Source organism: Sciurus carolinensis, chromosome 2 (genome assembly GCF_902686445.1).
Source record: "Sciurus carolinensis chromosome 2, mSciCar1.2, whole genome shotgun sequence".
Lineage (NCBI taxonomy): Eukaryota > Metazoa > Chordata > Mammalia > Rodentia > Sciuridae > Sciurus > Sciurus carolinensis.
Genome location: NC_062214.1, coordinates 83612459 through 83629618, shown reverse-complemented (window position 1 = coordinate 83629618; position 17160 = coordinate 83612459). Strand labels below are relative to the sequence as shown.

At 45.6% G+C, this 17160-nt stretch overlaps 1 protein-coding gene across 3 annotated transcripts in view; it reads right to left on the bottom strand.

Moving 5' to 3' along the window:
• Positions 1–608: 608 nt before the first annotated feature.
• The window catches only part of Pkm (pyruvate kinase M1/2), a 28176-nt gene continuing 11624 nt past the window's right edge, over positions 609–17160 (bottom strand). For 2 of the 3 annotated variants that reach the window (XM_047539775.1, XM_047539774.1), the window contains exons 3-11: positions 16409–16500; positions 11168–11299; positions 10513–10699; positions 9712–9982; positions 8278–8428; positions 7902–8054; positions 4758–4924; positions 2103–2284; positions 609–1328 (exon numbers count right to left, since the gene is read on the bottom strand). In XM_047539775.1, coding sequence (XP_047395731.1) covers positions 1222–1328; positions 2103–2284; positions 4758–4924; positions 7902–8054; positions 8278–8428; positions 9712–9982; positions 10513–10699; positions 11168–11299; positions 16409–16500 — 1442 coding nt within the window. In that variant the 3' untranslated portion in view covers positions 609–1221. Of the gene's footprint in view, positions 1329–2102; positions 2285–4219; positions 4387–4757; positions 4925–7901; positions 8055–8277; positions 8429–9711; positions 9983–10512; positions 10700–11167; positions 11300–16408; positions 16501–17160 lie in introns of all 3 variants that reach the window. The other variant, XM_047539773.1, reaches the window with a different exon arrangement.

Here is a 17160-nt window from a genome sequence, read left to right as displayed (position 1 = left end):
TATGGACTCAAGAGGTCTTATTTTTCAAAATTGTTGGTCTGCAAGCCCCTTTCCCCATCCATTTGGTTCATGGAGTTTCAAGAGAGGGAAGGCACAGGCCAACCTCAACCCCATTCTCAACCCTACCTACCCACCTTAATCCTGCTGTATCATGGGGAGAGCCATTCACATACAGGAGGGACCCAAAGGGGAGCCTGCCTACAAATATTCTGGACCTGGGGGCAAATCTGCTTCTTAAAGCTGGGACTCATCCTACAGTTCCCTTAAGAGGATTCTACTACAGGAAGACCAAAATGGAAGGCTGACGAGGGCAAGGGCTACTACACTCTTTAGGATTATCCACGGGTGTAGTCTCAGGAGGGGATTTTGTCCCTGCCCTCCCATCTTTGGCCCAAATAAGGCATTACCCAGTGGTTGGAAGTTTTAGACACAACCAGCCCAGTCCCCAGATACAAGGTAGTCAGCTACTACCTCCCTAGCACCTCTGCACTTTGCAGATGGGCAAGACTATAGTACCTCACAGGGCATGGGGCTGTTGCCATTTCCATCTGCTCAGACAGGGTTCAGATTCCCTCCACCCAAAACCGAGCGAAGAAAGAAGAAACAGGTGCTTCAGTCGTTGTTTATTGACATTCAGGTAGGCTCTATAGCAACAGGCCTGGAGGTGGCTGCAGTGTGGGGAAAATGGAAGGTAGAGGGTGGAGTGTTTGTCTGCAGCGTCAGCTGAGTGGAGTGCAGGAGAAGAGCGCAGTGCACAAGGTGGAATGGGGAGGCTGAGGCAGTTGGGGAAACAAGTAAGGGTCAGGGCCAGTCTGCCTACACTGGAACCACTGACCTACACTCTAAGCCCCTACTCCTGCTGGTTGTCTCCTGACCCCAAGCCAAGGTTGGGAGTTCTCTGGGCATCCACTTTCTACAGGAACTAAACGAAGTACACAAAAGGTGGAGTTGTCACCTTCTTTTAATAGCTCTGGGGGCCTCCAGTCTTGCATTCCTCTTTTGCCCCTTCTTGGGTGGGGTCACATGATGCAGCCAGGCTCTGGGCTATTCCACCCCAGCAGGGTCTAAAAACAGCCATGTTTCACAGAGGTATTAATCTTCCCTGGTGTCCCAGCCCACCAGTGCCACACTACAGCCCAGAGTGAGCACTACAAGCATTGCTGGCCTAATGGATGGGGTGGGGAAGGGGATAGGACAGGGGTAGAGGGGATCCAAGGATCATCATGGCACAGGCACTACACGCATGGTGTTGGTGAAACCAGAGCCAGGGCGCCATCCAGTCAGGACAATGACCACATCTCCCTTCTTGAAGAAGCCTCGAGCCTTGCCTGAAGAAAAGAGATTGGTGAATAAAATACAAACAAACAAACAAAAACGCCCTAGGTTCAATCCCCAACACCCCCTCCCCCAAAAAAAAGAAGAAAAAAAAAAAGAAGCAACAGTAGCTTGGCAGGACAAGCTGATCATTACTCCCTCATACCACAAGGTGGTGCCAGCCTCACAGCCCTGGGAAAGGGGACCAGGGTAAGATCTGGTCTGACGGCAGAGCTGGCATGAAACTTGGGACATCATTCAGTTTATACTCTAGAGGATGGAGACTTGCCCAAGGTCAGAGCTAACTGCTTCATCTCACCCCATGACATCCTAGCTTATATAGGGACAAAGGCCTCATCAGCACATGATCTGTGTGTGCCACTCCCATACAGTAGCTCTAGTCAATTTTATATAAAGAAAACCTCGGGGCTGGGGAGATAGTTCAGTGTGTAGAGTGCTTGCCTTATAAGCACAAGGCCCTGGGTTCGATCCCCAGCACCAAAAAAAAAAAAAAAAGAAAGAAAACCTCCATAATAAGCTGATGCCAAAGAAAAGACAATGCATTTTACCTTGTACCCCAAAGTGGGAGACTGAAGAGAGGGACTAAGCTGCTCAGTCCCACAACTCAAAGACCTCTCTTCCCTTACATTCTCTTCAGATAATGGGAGAGGATTGTGAGAAAACATTTTCAGTGAGACGAAGAGCGGTGAACTGGGCCTCTTGTTGAAAAACCAGAGCTCAAGAACTCCATCCCCTCTAGGCAATAGCCCTTGCTCCCAGCTACGCACCAACATTCATGGCCAAGTTCACTCGCAGGTCCACATCCTCAGCCCAGGCATCCTGGACTGGGTCCTTACACACCACAGGGAAGATGCCACGGTACAGATGGGCCTGGCGAGCTGTCTGGTGATTGCGTGTCACGGCAATGATGGGAGCACGTGGGCGGTATCTGGCCACCTGGTGAGCAGACCTGAGGTGCAATGAGAACAGGAAGAGACCATTAAACAGTGTCTCAGGAGCCTCTCAGGAAGCACGACATGGCCTTTGGTAGTAGCTCACTCTCTAACCCAACTCATTTTGCCAGGTTGAAAAAGCTGGGCCCCCTAAGCAGGGAGCTGCCTCCCAAGGCTGGGAAGCACCTCATATCTTGTACCTCTCCCCAGAACGCTATACTGCCATTTGCCCTCTATTCCATCCCCTCCCATTGGTTGATCATCCTGACCCTGGAGTCTCACTCTTACCCATTTACCCCACATGGCCCATAGTTGGCAGAATCCCTAAACTCTTCCATTTGGCACAGAAAGGCAGCCCTGGCCCAATCTCACTAGCACCCATTGCTCTTGCTGCCAGCAACAACTACAAGCCAAGCAGCATGTGAAGAGCACCTGATTCTTGATAACTGCAAAGAACAACAGTGACCAGCCGCTGGGAATCAACATGAGGCTTCTCAACTGTTATATCCCCCAACACACACACACACACACACACACACACACACACACACACACGATTCCCAGGTCCCCCAAACTGTCCCAGCAACTGGGCTTCAGAGCCCCAAGGTCAAACCTGAGTCAAAAGACATCTTAGAATTTCAACGATTATACAACTCTAGGTGCTATACAAGAGGCAAAAACAGAATGGTGGTGTGGAAGCATTCTGCCTGTCCCGGGGCCTCTGGAAGGGAGGGGATGCCTCTGAAATTTTCTGCCAACAGCTTCCTTGAACACTGATACTATACATTTAGAGCTGCAGATGTGTCTCAGAAATTGGGGAAAGAACTGGGCCCTGGCAAGCAAGCTCTGAGGACACACAACAGGTGTCAGGGAAATTTAGCCTGATCAGCAGAAAACACCCTGCTTTGAGCTTGGCTTCCATACACAGCCTTCAGGGAGAACAGCTGCTTAAGTCCAGACCGGCTGAGTGAAATCCCAGAAGACTAGAAGTAAAAATAGCCAAATAGCAAGGGTTGGCCCTTTCCACAAAGGTCAACCCTAATGGTTATTTAGCGAAAAGCATGAGGCTTCTGCAGAGGAAATCCACACAGACTGTGTCCTGGTGCTTTGGGGAGTCCACCTGCCACTCCTCAGTGCATGGGCATTGCAGGTCTCTCCTCTCTACCTTGTCCTCTAGAAAACCCTTGCCACCCTGTTGTCAAGGTCAAGTAGCACACTCCGCAGACTAGAAGACAATGTCAATGTCCCAGCTAGGAAGAAACCTCAAATCCAATGCCAACCACAGGCCATGTATACCTTAGCCACAAAGAATACCAGCAAGACGGCATAGCAACCTTTTCTAGACTGGACAGACTTGTCTTTGGGGTTCGGACAAATAGGAACCAATGCATCAAATAGGACAGTGAACAGTATTAATTTTCCAAACTATTTTTAAATACACCAACTTTTGCAGGGAGGGTACTGGGGATTGAACTCAGGGACCATTTACCATTGAGCTATACCTCCATTTTTTTCTTTTTAATTTGAAACAGGGTCTTGCTAAATTATTTATTACTTCACTAAATTGCTGAGATTATTGGCATGTACCATTTAAAAGCTAGAAGACCAGCTTTTAAATATCAAATAACCATTTGCAGTTGGTATTTAGAGCCTATCCATCATTATGCAATCAGTAACAGTTCACCGTGAGGCCTTAAATTTGCTTTGGATCCAAATGATTTAACACATTTGCTGCCTACAGTCCTCCAGGCACAAGAAAGGAACCCCACCCATGCTGGGATCTTGACCTGAGGGAGCTGGGGAGCTTCTTCCCTACAGGAAAGGTGGCAGCCAGGAGGGTCTTACCTTGGCTCAGTACCATTTGAGCACTGTTCAATGCACTGCTCCCAGGACCCCCAAGGAGAGGTACCACAGAGCAAGGTATCCTCAGTTGAGCCACTGCCGCCTCCTACCTGCCAGACTTGGTGAGGACGATAATGGCCCCACTGCAGCACTTGAAGGAGGCCTCCACAGCACCCACGGCGGCAGCTTCTGTGGGGTCGCTGGTAATGGGCGCCAGGCGGCGGAGCTCCTCAAATAATTGCAAGTGGTAGATGGCAGCCTCTGCCTCGCGGGCAATCTAGGGGAGTAATATCCGTCCAGAGGGACGAAGGGGACAGAGCTTTGTCACAAAGGGAAAGGGTGGGGAAAGAGTTACAGACAGCTGATAAAGAACATGTCCCTGGGCACAAAGGCCAAGAGGAGCACAGTCACTAGAGGTTTAGAGCTGGGCAAGAGCAAAACTCCACAGGAAGCAGTCCTTCACCAGGTGCCTGTGACTTTCATGTCCACTGAGACAAAGGACCCTTTTGTCCTATCCTATCATGACCTCCCTGGCTGCCTTCCTGCAGATGAGAAGAGGCTGTGTGTCTGGGCCAGGTGCAGGGCTGGCCTGGCTGCCTTCTGGAGCAGTTGGTTATCCTACAGTGGTACCTGCCCTTAGGGCCCTACCTGCCAGACTCCGTCAGAACTATCAAAGCTGCTGCTAAACACTTAAAAGAAGCCTCCACGCTGCCCATGGCCATGGCCTCCATAGGGTCTGAGGAGTGATAGGAGGCTCGCACAAGTTCTTCAAACAGCAGGCGGTGGAACATGGCTGCCTCAGCCTCCCGAGCTATCTGTAAGGTTTAGGAGAGGGAAGGGCAAGGAAGAGGGATAAAGAAAGGAAAAAAAAAAAAGAGAGAGAGAGACAACACATGGAAAGACCAGAACAGGGAATTAATAAGAGAGGAAGGTAAGATAACCTTAGGTTAAATCTATCCTTCAGGCAGACACAGAGGCAGAGTGGTGGAAGTCCACATGCTCCAGGAGATATAGAGAATTTTGGGCTTCAACTGATGTTTCTTCCCCTCTAATACAGGGGAAACTGGGACTTCCATCCTGGAAGGATTTTTTTGTTTTTGGTTGGAGCCATAACAATATGGTAGGTAGGCTCTAGCAGCTTGGCACAAAGACATGCCTAGGCTGAGCTCACACTACTCCCTGGCAGAGGACTTGACCATGCTGCCTCATGACACAGCTTACAACAAGGAACAGGCCCTCTGTCCTCACATGGCTGTCTGGATGAGGGAGGGTGTCTTTCCAGTTTGCAAGCACACATGGATGAAGTGCTTTCTTAGCTTCAGGCATGGGGTGCTCTAGGCATTTCCCATGGCCTGTCATGGAAACAAACTGAGCAGTGCTCAAAGCTGGGGTCAATACAAAGCCAAAGCTATGCAGCTGAATTCTCTAAGCAGGAGAATAGGAAACTGGTTAACTTGTGAGGGGCACTTTGAACAGCCATGTGAAGAGATGGAGGCCTGTGAAAGCATGCAGACATGTTTAACAGGACATTTGATTAAAATCTAATGATTAAAATGGTCAGGAGAAGCCAAAAAGTTATTCACAGACTGCCTGCTCAGGTAAGACTAAGAAAGAATTAAAGCTTTAGAGGATTATAATGCCAATACCAGTACCTTAGTGAATGGTAGATAGGAGTAACACCATTTTATTAATTTGGCAGTATTAACAGATGCGTGCCAGGATATACTAGGTTAAAAGTATTCTGTAAGAATGGAATGCATGCAGCCCAAAGGACAGCAGACATGAACAGGAAACAGGGTCATACCTGGTACTGCCTAGCTCTTAATTATGGATCATGAACTGCATCAGTTAAGACACAGGAGAAAGTCATGAATTGTTAAGGGGAGAAGCTGTGGTCAGTGTTAACTGATGACAAAGGAGAAGCCTCCACACCACCTAGAGGGGCAGCTACTACTTGGCCCAGACCCCATAACTTATCTTCTGAGCAGTGCCATGCAATCCAAACCTTGCAGTTCTAAGGTGACTGTCCATTCATAGAAAGACCAGGGCATGGAAGAAAGGACATGGAATCAGAACCCAGAGATGAATCTTAGTCTGACTACAGACCCCAAGATAAGACCTGTCCTCATGTGCTGTTAAAAGCACAATGCTGCAGGAGGGAAGGCTGGTTTCGGAGTCAGCAGACCTGGGCTCAATCCCAGGCTCTATATTCATGTAATTCACAACTATAAATGGAAGTAATGGGAGATATGAAGATTATGCAGACACAGGGATTGATATGGTATTTAATTATAATAGCAGGGAATATTTAATGTTAAGGCTATAATAAATATTTCAGCTAATCCATTTTAGGACAGGGTCTTGAAAGATTAAGTGACTTGTCCAGTCTATCTGGTTTCATAGTTCAAAGCCTCCAACCTCTGAGGTCAGAAAGTCACACAACTAAGCAAGGCAATTACAGAGGAGAGACATGTAGAGAGACTCAGGAAGGCGACTGCTCCAGAGGTGACAGTTTGAGGTGCATTGTCACCTGGGACGGACTTGCAAGCACCTATCTGCCACAGGGCAGCTTTGAGGATGTGCCAAGAGTATCGAACCACTGGAACAGCAATCATTATCACACAAATGGGGTGATATATTGCCCAGGGCCAGGATACAGAAACATCCCTGGAAAAGGGGATGGGGTCTCTACCCATTTCAATATGGGGAAATTCACCAGAAAGTTGACAATAGCCTCAAGGGCTGAAACCCTGGGTAGGAACTCCTTCACCACCAGAAGCTGCTTGAGCCCAGTAACAGGATACATAGAACATAAAGGAGGTTGGTTACTTTGTTTTTTCAGTTATTTTAAATTGGGGACCTGATGGAACTGGGGTCACAAAAGGGCTAAAGGGCAAGGTTCCTTTGTTGGCTAGAAAGGGTATAGAAAGAAAAAGATACAGGGCAAGTTCACTGAGGTTATGTTAGAGAGACTGACCTAGAACTACCAGGAAGAAACTAATTCATAGCACTTATATTATTAGGCACAAGCAGCCCTGAGAACTAATCCCTGAGTTAACTCTTCAGAAGGTTCTAAGGGAGGGAACAGGCAGGACAGAGGAACTGGAATTCCATCTCTGAAAAGCAGAGAGGCTGAAGGACATAGAACTCATTCTCAGGGAGAAAGAACACCTATATCCCTCTAGATGTTCTCAGTCCAGAGCCCACCGGTTCAGTGCCCTTCTACCCAACTCTATTTGTAGTCCTTTCACCAGTCACTTGACGCCACTTTTTGGTCTAGCACATCAAGGTACATCCGTCCCATGCTGCAGGCACCATGCAAGGCCAGCTCAGGCAGCTCAGTGCAGGCAACATCTGCCAGTGCAGGCCCACAGGTGGGGAATCAAATCAGAAGGCAATCATAAGGACAGCTGGGAGCACAAGCCCATGGCCTTTTTCAGAACAGGCCAGGCCCTCTGGACTGTCCAGAGTTTAGAAGTACAAGACAACCTTTGACTACATCAGTACCCCAGGACTCAAGTCAAGGAAAGGAGTCACAGAAGTGAACTGTGTGATGTCTGATGGAGGATGCCTCCAGAGCAGAAGGAAATGATAGGGTGTGTGAAGGGAAGACAAAACAAACAAAAAACCCGAGGCATCCTGCACCCCACCCCCTCGCTCTTGTTGCAGTGACTTGGAGGACCATGGACAACCCTGGTTAAGAGGATGCAGAAGCCTAACAAGCTCTGTGCTAGAGCTTGCCTCCATCCCAGCCGGAAGACCAGGGGCACAGGACAGGCCCTAAGAACTCACCAGGTGCTGCATGCGAACAGCCTCCAGAGGGTAGTCCCCTTTGGCTGTTTCTCCAGACAGCATGATGCAGTCAGCTCCATCCAGGACTGCATTGGCCACATCACTGCCCTCAGCCCGGGTGGGACGGGGCTTCTTGATCATGCTCTCCAGCATCTGGGAAAGGACAGAGCACTGGTGAGACTCGGCCTGCACCACCTTCAGAGACAAATAACTGTAAGCTGTACCCTGGGACATAGTGTGTAAATGCACTATGGGGTAGGGATATGAGTGTGTATATGTTAAGTGCCACAGGGTGCATGGGAAGAGACTGGCTAGGCCCTACAGCTTTCCCATCCAAGCGTGTGAAAGTGCACAGAACATGGGGAGGGGGACGTGCCTGTGTAGCGCAGATGACAGGCTTCCCAGCTCGGTTGCACCGCCCAATCATCATCTTTTGAGCGAGGAAGACCTTCTCTGCAGGAATCTCAATGCCTAGATCACCACGAGCCACCATAATCCCATCACTGGCCTCTAGGATCTCATCAAACCTGAGGGGGAAATAGGGAAGAGACAAAGAGAGGTTATGCTGAGCATGGGCCACAAGTACAACTATTGACAGAAGATTTCCTGGGATTCCCTGACAGATACTCATGAATAATGTCATCATTAGGTGCGTGGAGTTGGCAAAACATTCCTGCAACCGTAGCCACACAGAATGGGCCAACAATTCTGCTGGGCTTCTTCAACACCAGTATGGATACTTCACTGAGGGGAAGAAAGGGGAAGGTCTCCTCCAAAGTCCCATGGGCTCCTTTTCCCTCTCCATCTGCCTCTTAAAAGGCCCCTCTTAGGGTATAACCCTATAATATCTACTCTCTGATCAGCACTTCCAAGGAAGAAGTAAACCCAAGGTCTGCTGATTACTTCTGACACAAAAGTGCATGGCCTCATTTAGTCAAGGACATTTGAGGACTGCTCCTTATGACGTTTCCTTCTAATATGGTTTTGCCTGATATGGAGCCAAAGTCATCTAGCACCCATGGCTTATCAGAATGGCAAAGAGAATTCCAAACTGCCTGGTATAAAGAACACCTATACAAAGGTAAGGACAGAAAGGTCACAACAGTGGGCTTAGAAGTTGCTCCTCCTACCCTCCCCAGACACACTCCTAACCACATGAGTAGGTCTCCATTTTTAGCAGTGCCAAGTCGTGTTTCTAGCAGGAATCCAAAGCGGAACAGATGTTACTAAGCTGGTCATATTCATCTGACACTGTGAGCACTGGGAAGATGGTTTAAGCTGAGCTAGAGCAATGTGAACCTGGAGAGGACCCATGTTTCCCTAATAGGAGCTGAACAAACCAGACCAGAGCTAGCCTGATCACTGGGCATGCTGTTTTCTAGGTGAAATCCAAAAGGCCCTAAGCTTGCACATGACTCACAGTAAGGGTCAAAAGGAGCCCCATTCTAAGTACCTGCTGTCTCCCTAATTCTAGCAAACACTGGTAGTGCTCTTGCTCAGAAGTAGAGCATGAAGGCCCTGGTCCTGGTGACCTAGTGTACTCAACTGCTTGTCCCCAGGCCCATGGAACAATGTCAAGCTTCCAGCATCTCAATCACCTGAGAAACCATGAGAAACTTTTTTTTTTTTTTTTAAATACCAATATATTCTATTCCCTAAGACACTTTGAATCAGTGAGTCTGGACCAATCTTGGGAGGCTGCATTCTGACAGGCAAGTGGCCAAGTTAGGTAATCAGGTAGTCACAGGATATATCTTGCCCTTCAGATTATTGCTGAGGTGGAACTGAAGTGGGGAAGATGGGAACTTACCTCCGAACTCCTTCATGATTCTCAATTTTGCTGATAATCTTGATGTTCTTTCCTTTCTCTCCCAGGACCTTCCTAACTTCATGGACATCAGATGCCTTGCGAATGAAAGATGCAAACACCATATCTACATCCTGCTCAACCCCAAACTTCAGATCCTGGATGTCCTTTTCTGACACAGCAGGCAAGTCCACAGCAGCCCCAGGAAGGTTCACACCCTTCTTGCTGCCTAAGGAGCCACCATTTTCTACCTCTGTCACCAGGAAGTCAGCACCTGTGCAAAACAGAGTAGGGAGGAGAGGCAGAGCAATGAGAGTACACCCTAGCTGGAAGGCAAGTAGCAAGCAGCAAGGTTTTCTCTCTGGTTCAGTGACCTACAAAGTGGCACATGGAGGGCACTAGAGCCATAACCAGAGTTCAAACCCCAAGTCTACTAACTATGTGACCTTGTCAGGTCAATTAGCTTCTGTGTGTCTCAGTTTCCTCACCTCTAAGGACATTAATACCTACTCATGAAATTTTAAAATTTAAATACATTACCAAATAATTTTTTTATTTTAGCTACCATTCCCAAGCACACACAGTCCTATACACACCATATTGAAGGAAGCAAGCAAGAAGATACTAAATAAGTATCAAGGATGGATAAAAAATAAAGCTCATGTTTCAGGAGTACAATTAGGTCCGGCTGAGTGGTTTTTGAGGATAAATGGATTATGGAAGGCATTTCTGAGAAGGTATTGATTTAATCTTGCTTCCTTTCTTGTGTCAAGGATGTTTTTTAGATCTGACCCCCACACATACCTTTCTCCTTCACCTTCAGAGAAATAAGTCCATCATCCACATAGATCTTGCTACCCACTTCCACCACTTTGCAAATGTTCTTGTAGTCCAGCCACAGGATGTTCTCGTCACACTTCTCCATGTAGGCATTATCCAGAGTGATCTTAAGAGTGGCTCCTTTCTTCAGTTCCACCTCTGCAGTGCCACTCTGTGGAACAGAGGGAATATAAGAGTCCAGACTGGAGATGACCAGTAACCCAACCACCTGACAAGGAAAGGAAAAATTCTTTCCCCCAAGGAACAATGTTCAAATCCCAGATCAAATAAGAAAACCTTTTCTTTTGCGAATAAAAGCTCCTATTCCCTAGCTTTATATATTTCAAGGGAATATCCAGGGAAAGAACTATGTTCAGTTATGCTACTCAATGATGAGGGGGAGAAAGATACGAAGAAATTGCTCCCCAAAGTGAGAGAGACTTGGGAGTGGATTTGAGAGTAAAAATCAGTTCCTTTGTGGTACCATTTTCAAGCAAACTAGATCAAATTAACATTTTTTTTTCATAGTGATGAAAGTAAGACCTTCATTTGTAGCCCTCAACTCTAAAACAGGGCATCCAGGCAGCAAGAGAATATCAAGGAGGAATCACTGGGGCTACTTTCCTCCCAAGATACTCACGCCCTTGATGAGCCCAGTTCGGATCTCAGGTCCTTTAGTGTCCAGAGCCACAGCAATTGGCCGATAGAGAATGGGGTCAGAAGCAAAGCTTTCCGTGGCTGCACGCACATTCTTGATGGTCTCTGCATGGTACTGAGGGAAAGGAGGAAGGTTAATGTCCTCCTACGCATGGATCCAATACCCATTCCTGCCCCAGAGCTTAAACTGCTCACCTAGAAAAGCCTGTGGGAGTTCTAGACCTCTACCACCAGGCTCTAACCTTACTACTGTTCATGCACTGGGCATCCCTCTATACACTCCCTTTAACCTCCTTAGCTTTAAACCAAGCTAGCACAGCACCAGTTTACTCTAAGCACAAGTCTTGGGAACATTCATAATATTGTCACCAAAACCCATTAAAGCCTGGGTATAAATATGTCTCACCCTTCGACTGTTCTCTTGTCCCTAGGACTCAATGAGCTCCCCAAACAAATAAAGCAGAAAACTGGGGCAAAGAACTCAGGACTTGTGTTTGGATAAGACTTCCCTGGCTATTAGCATCAGGTTCTGTGCTTTTTCTCTATTGATCCCAACTACAATTCAAACTGAAAGTTGTTGACTTAAGCTCAAAGTGGCCCAAGCTAAATAATTCATTACTAAGGTCACATGGACCTGGTTACATAATCACTTTCTAGAGTTCTAATTAGGGAGGAATAGGGAAAGGTGGTCAGATGCTTTCTTCTGAAGGAATTTCCCTTAGTTATTCACTTTCAACAAATCCTGGCTTGACTCTTCCCTTAAAGCCCTTTCCCACTACTGTTAAGATTAAAGAAAGACTCAACCAAGATAAGATGTCAAAAGAGACTACAATCCTTGGGATGTTGCTGATAATAGGGGTACTTAACTGAGCACTTTATGGTCCTTGTCCTTTAATCACACCTCGTTCACGAGGGCAGCAACTGCAAGCAGGCTTGCTTGCTATTTGCAGGTGGTTGGTGAGAGTTGAAGCCATAACCTAATCTCCAAGGGCCATGCTGCCTAAAAAGTTGTGTCTGAAACCCTCAGTTTGGAATTTACATACTCTAATGGAAGGACCACTGGTGTGTTTTGTTTTGAAGAGGTTCTTAAAGTAAGTTATGAATATTTATTTCTATTGCAAGTCAATAATAGTACAAGATAGAATATAGAACAGAGAAATAGAATTTTTTTTAATTAAAGGATAGGTACTGGGGGCTTAGGGTGTAGCTCAGTGTTAGCACACTTGCCTAGAACGTAAAAAGGTCCTGGTTTGACCCCAACATCACAGAAATAAAGGAATGGGTGCTGAATATTGTTAAATGCCTTTTTCTTTTTCCATATAGGTTAAACCCAGGGTTACCACCAGTCCTTTTTCTTATTTTTTATTTTGAGACAAGGTCTCAGTAAGTTGCTGAGGCTGGCCTTGAACTTGCAATCCTCCTGCCTCAGCCTCCCAGATTGCTGAGAATACAGGTATGTGCCATTGCACCTGGTGTCAAATGCCTTTTCCTCAGAGTTGATATGAGCAAAAGATGGTCATCATTTAATAAATGTTAGCTATTATCATCACTATACATTATGACTATTTAACCCAATGTGGAACTCTATGCTCTTACAATAAAATTTTCTCGATCATGGGTCGTGAAATTCTTTTAACACACTACGGGATTTGAATTTCTAAATTTTAGTCACGCTTTGTGCATCTTTCTAAGTAAGACTGGTTGGTCCAGAGTACTAACCTGGTTAGTCTGGTTTTGATACTGTCCCTGTCTCCTGCCGGACCTTAGTATCAGGGTGAACTGATTTCAAAAGAACATGATGGGGAGTTTTCTGTGCTTCTATTAACCTCTGGAACAGCACAATGAAGGATTAAACTATCCCTTGAAGGATACAAAATTCAGCCATTAAAATCATTTGGCTTTGAGCTAAGGGTGGAACTGAGTGGTAGAGCACTTGCCTAGCATGTATAACGCACTGGGTTTGCTCTTCAATGCTTCAAAAAAAGAAAAAAAAAAAAAAAAAAAAAAAAAAAAAAAAAAATCACTTGGCCCTTAACATTTGTAAGGAAGCTAAATGTCAGTCACTATTCCAACTTAAGGAGACTGGTATACTCATATTCTCTATCTTTTTGAATATTTATATTTTCTTGGAAAATAGTCACCTATATTTATAGAAATCAAATTAAAACTCTTACTTGACCTTAAAAATTCCTTCTAATGTATATGAACTATTCCCTTTTCTGTGTTGGAGGAGATCAACATAGGGCCTCACATGTCAGGTAAGCACTCCACCACTGAGGCACATTTCCAGTCCAGCATAGGCTTTCCAGAGGTCTGTTTATCCATTTCCCCACATAGCATCAACTTTTAATCTGACAAATTTATTTTCTTTTGTATTAGGCTATGCCTTTATAAGATCAATTCCGTCTTGCTGCCCTTCTTCGGTTATTTTTCCTAATGTTTTGAGATAAATATTTCATTTACCTTAAGATCTCTGCTTTCTAGAATAAGTGCAATTATAAGTTTAAGTTTTCTTGACTACACTTTAGATTTTGTTCCTAGTTTTCATTAAAGAATTATGTCAGACAATGTGTCTATATATATAATTTCTATTTTATAAAACTTAAATACTTTTTGGTGACATTTTTTGTAACTGAGTCTTAAATAAATATGCATTTTTGATCTGGGGATGTAAAATAGTATATTATATTAATGATTAGATTATTAGGGATCATTTAAATCACCCATATGGTTATCTTTAGTACATTTCTGGGAGGTGCACTGTGTCAGCCACTGTGGACAGCTATGGTTTGGCTGGCATGTTATCAAATGGCAAAGAGCCAGCCATCAGTGCTGTCCTTGTAGAAGGCTCTAAATTTAGGTTGTTTAAAAGTCAGTATTTTCCGGCCAACATGGCATCATGGAAGCGTATATTCAGCAAGTACACATCTTGCCCCTGTGAACTGCCAAAAGTGGGGGCTAGAGACACTGCCAAAGCTGCCAGAAGATAACTAGACACAAGAAGTCCCTCTGTCAGAGCAAGACAGAGAAAGCAATTTCAAAGTTCTCTGAAGAGTACTCAAACTTGTCAAGCAGCAGAAAAATATGTCCCAGTTCCTAGTTGAAGGTGCGTATGAAATAAGTCCTGAAATGCAGTCAAACTAAAAATGCTTACATGTCACTACACAATACTAGAAAGTTTCAGATCTGTTTCCAAAACTCCAATCTCAGGGAAAAACCTCAACTTCATCTAAAACCTAAAATTAAAAGGACTTAAAAAAAAATTCTAATCTTAGATTAAGAGTTAAAGTACAGATAATTTCCAAATACCTCTTTTCTAGTTTAAAGACATTAAAATCCAAGCCACACCCTGTCCTGCAGATGAAGCAGATACCACTTGCCATTGCCATTTCAGAGCTGGGTGGTATTATTTTACTGGATGGAAAGAGCCATAAAGTCCCATCAAAGGTCAACTCTCAAAATCTATTTCTGTTCCTTCCTCTGCACAGGGGAGACAGTGGCAGACTCCAGCAGTGGGGATCAATGGTAAGCAGATCTTTACTGTTGCCCCCCACTCCGTTATTTTTGCAACGAGGATAGAACCCAGGGGCACTTAACCACTGATCCATATCCTCAGTTCCTTACACGTTTTTTTTTTTTAATATTTGGGTATCAGGGATTGAACTCAGGGGCACTGGACCACTAAGCCACATCCCCAGCCCTATTTTGTTATTTATTTAGAGAGAGGGTCTCACTGAGATGCTTGGCACCTCTCCTACTGCTGAGGCTGGCTTTTTCAATCTCCTATCTCGGCCTCCTGAGTCACTGGGAGCTGCTGGGATTACAGGCAAGCGCCACTGTGCCCAGCTTATTTCTGCCAGTTTCTTAGGGCCTTGCTAAGCTTCTGAGGCTGGCCTGAACTCGCTATCCTTTTGCCCCAGTCTCCCGAGTCACTGTGATTACAGGCTTATGCCACCATGCCCAGTCACTATTGTCTTTTGCATTATCTTTAAGCTAAGGTACCACTTGTAGTTAATTTCTCATGATTTGCTGAAAGTCCTCTCCTTTTGAAAAATTACAGAATGTTAAGAGTAGTGTTATGCTTAGCCTGCCTAGGTGACTGCTGGACTAGGTCAGGCCCCCATGACATTTGGGGGCCATCCTCCTGCCACGCCATAGGCTGTTTATGGAACATGGGTTAGGGAGTCTATGAAGAGTCTCATGTTCCCAGAAAGGAGGAATTCACTTCTTGGATTGCTGTTCTTGAGGATTTATTTTTAGTCCAAACTTAATACCAACTTCCAAAGGCCAGAGGGCAACCCCTTACCACTTGACCTCACAGGGTAGCATTTTCTTTACTCTGAATGGAAGTAGAGAAGTCAAGACAGGGGAAAGTTTCCCTTCCCTCTTTTATCACTGGTCCATCAATGCCAGTAGTTGATCCTATGGTCTATGGGAAATCCTCATGGTCAAGTCTGAAGGTTTTTTTTAAAGGCACAATCCCTCAGGGAGCAGCCCATCCCACCACACCCTTCCCACCCCCCACTGCTCAGAATGTGTTTCTTCCAAACTTGAGAACAGAGCCCTCCCAACAGCTGCCACCTGGTCCTGGGTAAAGTTCCAGGTCAAACACATTCCCACCAGGCTCTTGAGGAGTACCCACTGATTACTCTAATACTCCAGAACCCCTGGAAGAGGGTAGCTGGATATATAGTGCTAGTGGAGTATGGTAGCACAACCAAACAGTGTCAGTGCTTGAGAGTTTGCTCCTAACTTGCAACAGTGGAAACACTTCTCCTGGACTGTCTGGTTATCCTGGGTCTCAAGGAGGCCAGAATTAACCTGTTAGAGGATCTTCTGGTTCAACACAACAATAAGAGCCTTGCAAAAACCCTGAGGCAGGAGTATGGAGTGCTACAGCCAAACACCACAGCTCAGCACAGGAGAGGAGATTCATTCCAACAGCACCCTTCCATGCCTTCCTTTGAGAGTGCTACTGGTAGCCCAGGTGCATGGGAGAATTATGGTCAGTGACAAAGCAGGTCTTCTCTGCTTAAGGAGACTTGGCCAGTGGAGGTAGAAGGCAGGAAGGAGGAGAGTAGGGATGGGCAAGTAAAGACAATGTCTCATTCACAGTAAAACTCAGACTCATACATGCCTGGCCCACTGTAGCTAAACAAATGTGGCATTCCCTCCCTGCTTCCTACAAGCTGTCCCGGAACCACACTATCCAGCTAAGCCTCACCTCATGAGTCCCGTGAGAGAAGTTAAGACGAGCCACATTCATTCCAGACTTAATCATCTCCTTCAACATCTCCACTGATCGGGAAGCTGGGCCTATCAGAAAAAAAATTTAAAGTCACAGTAGGAAAAATGATATTCAAGTAGGAAAATACAGTAAGTTTGCTTAAGTTTTAAAAAGTCTTGATCTTTTATTTTTTTTCCCCCTCTAAATGTTTCCTTCCCCAGACAGCACAAAAGTCTTTCAAAAGTACAAAAAAGACTACTACTGTGCTAGCCTACTTTCTTGACTTTGGAGGACACTCCTCCCATTTCCTTCAGATTCTTCAGGCTCCTAGCTAATAAGAAAAACCTAGGGAAGACTTGGCCAGCCTCTCTTTGTCCTGAAGCTCAGTCGGATGTCCAACCACAGTATGATGGTAGCACAGAGCATGTCAAAATGATGTTCCCAGGTCTCTGAGATGTTCCTATAAAGATTGGCTAAGAAAGGACACCCTTGGGCTGGGGTTGTAGCTCAGTGGTACAGCGCTTGCCTAACACATGTGAAGCCCTGAGTTCGATCCTCAGCACCACACAAAAATAAAATAATGGTATCATGTAAAAAAGTTATAAAAGAAAGGACACCCTCTACATTTTGCCTATAGCAGAAAATATAAAGGATTCCAATTCTTTATTGCAGCTTCTTTTGACCCCAGATCCCATAAGAACCTCTATAGAAGGCTGGAGTTGTAGCTCAGTGGTTGAGTGTTTGCCTAG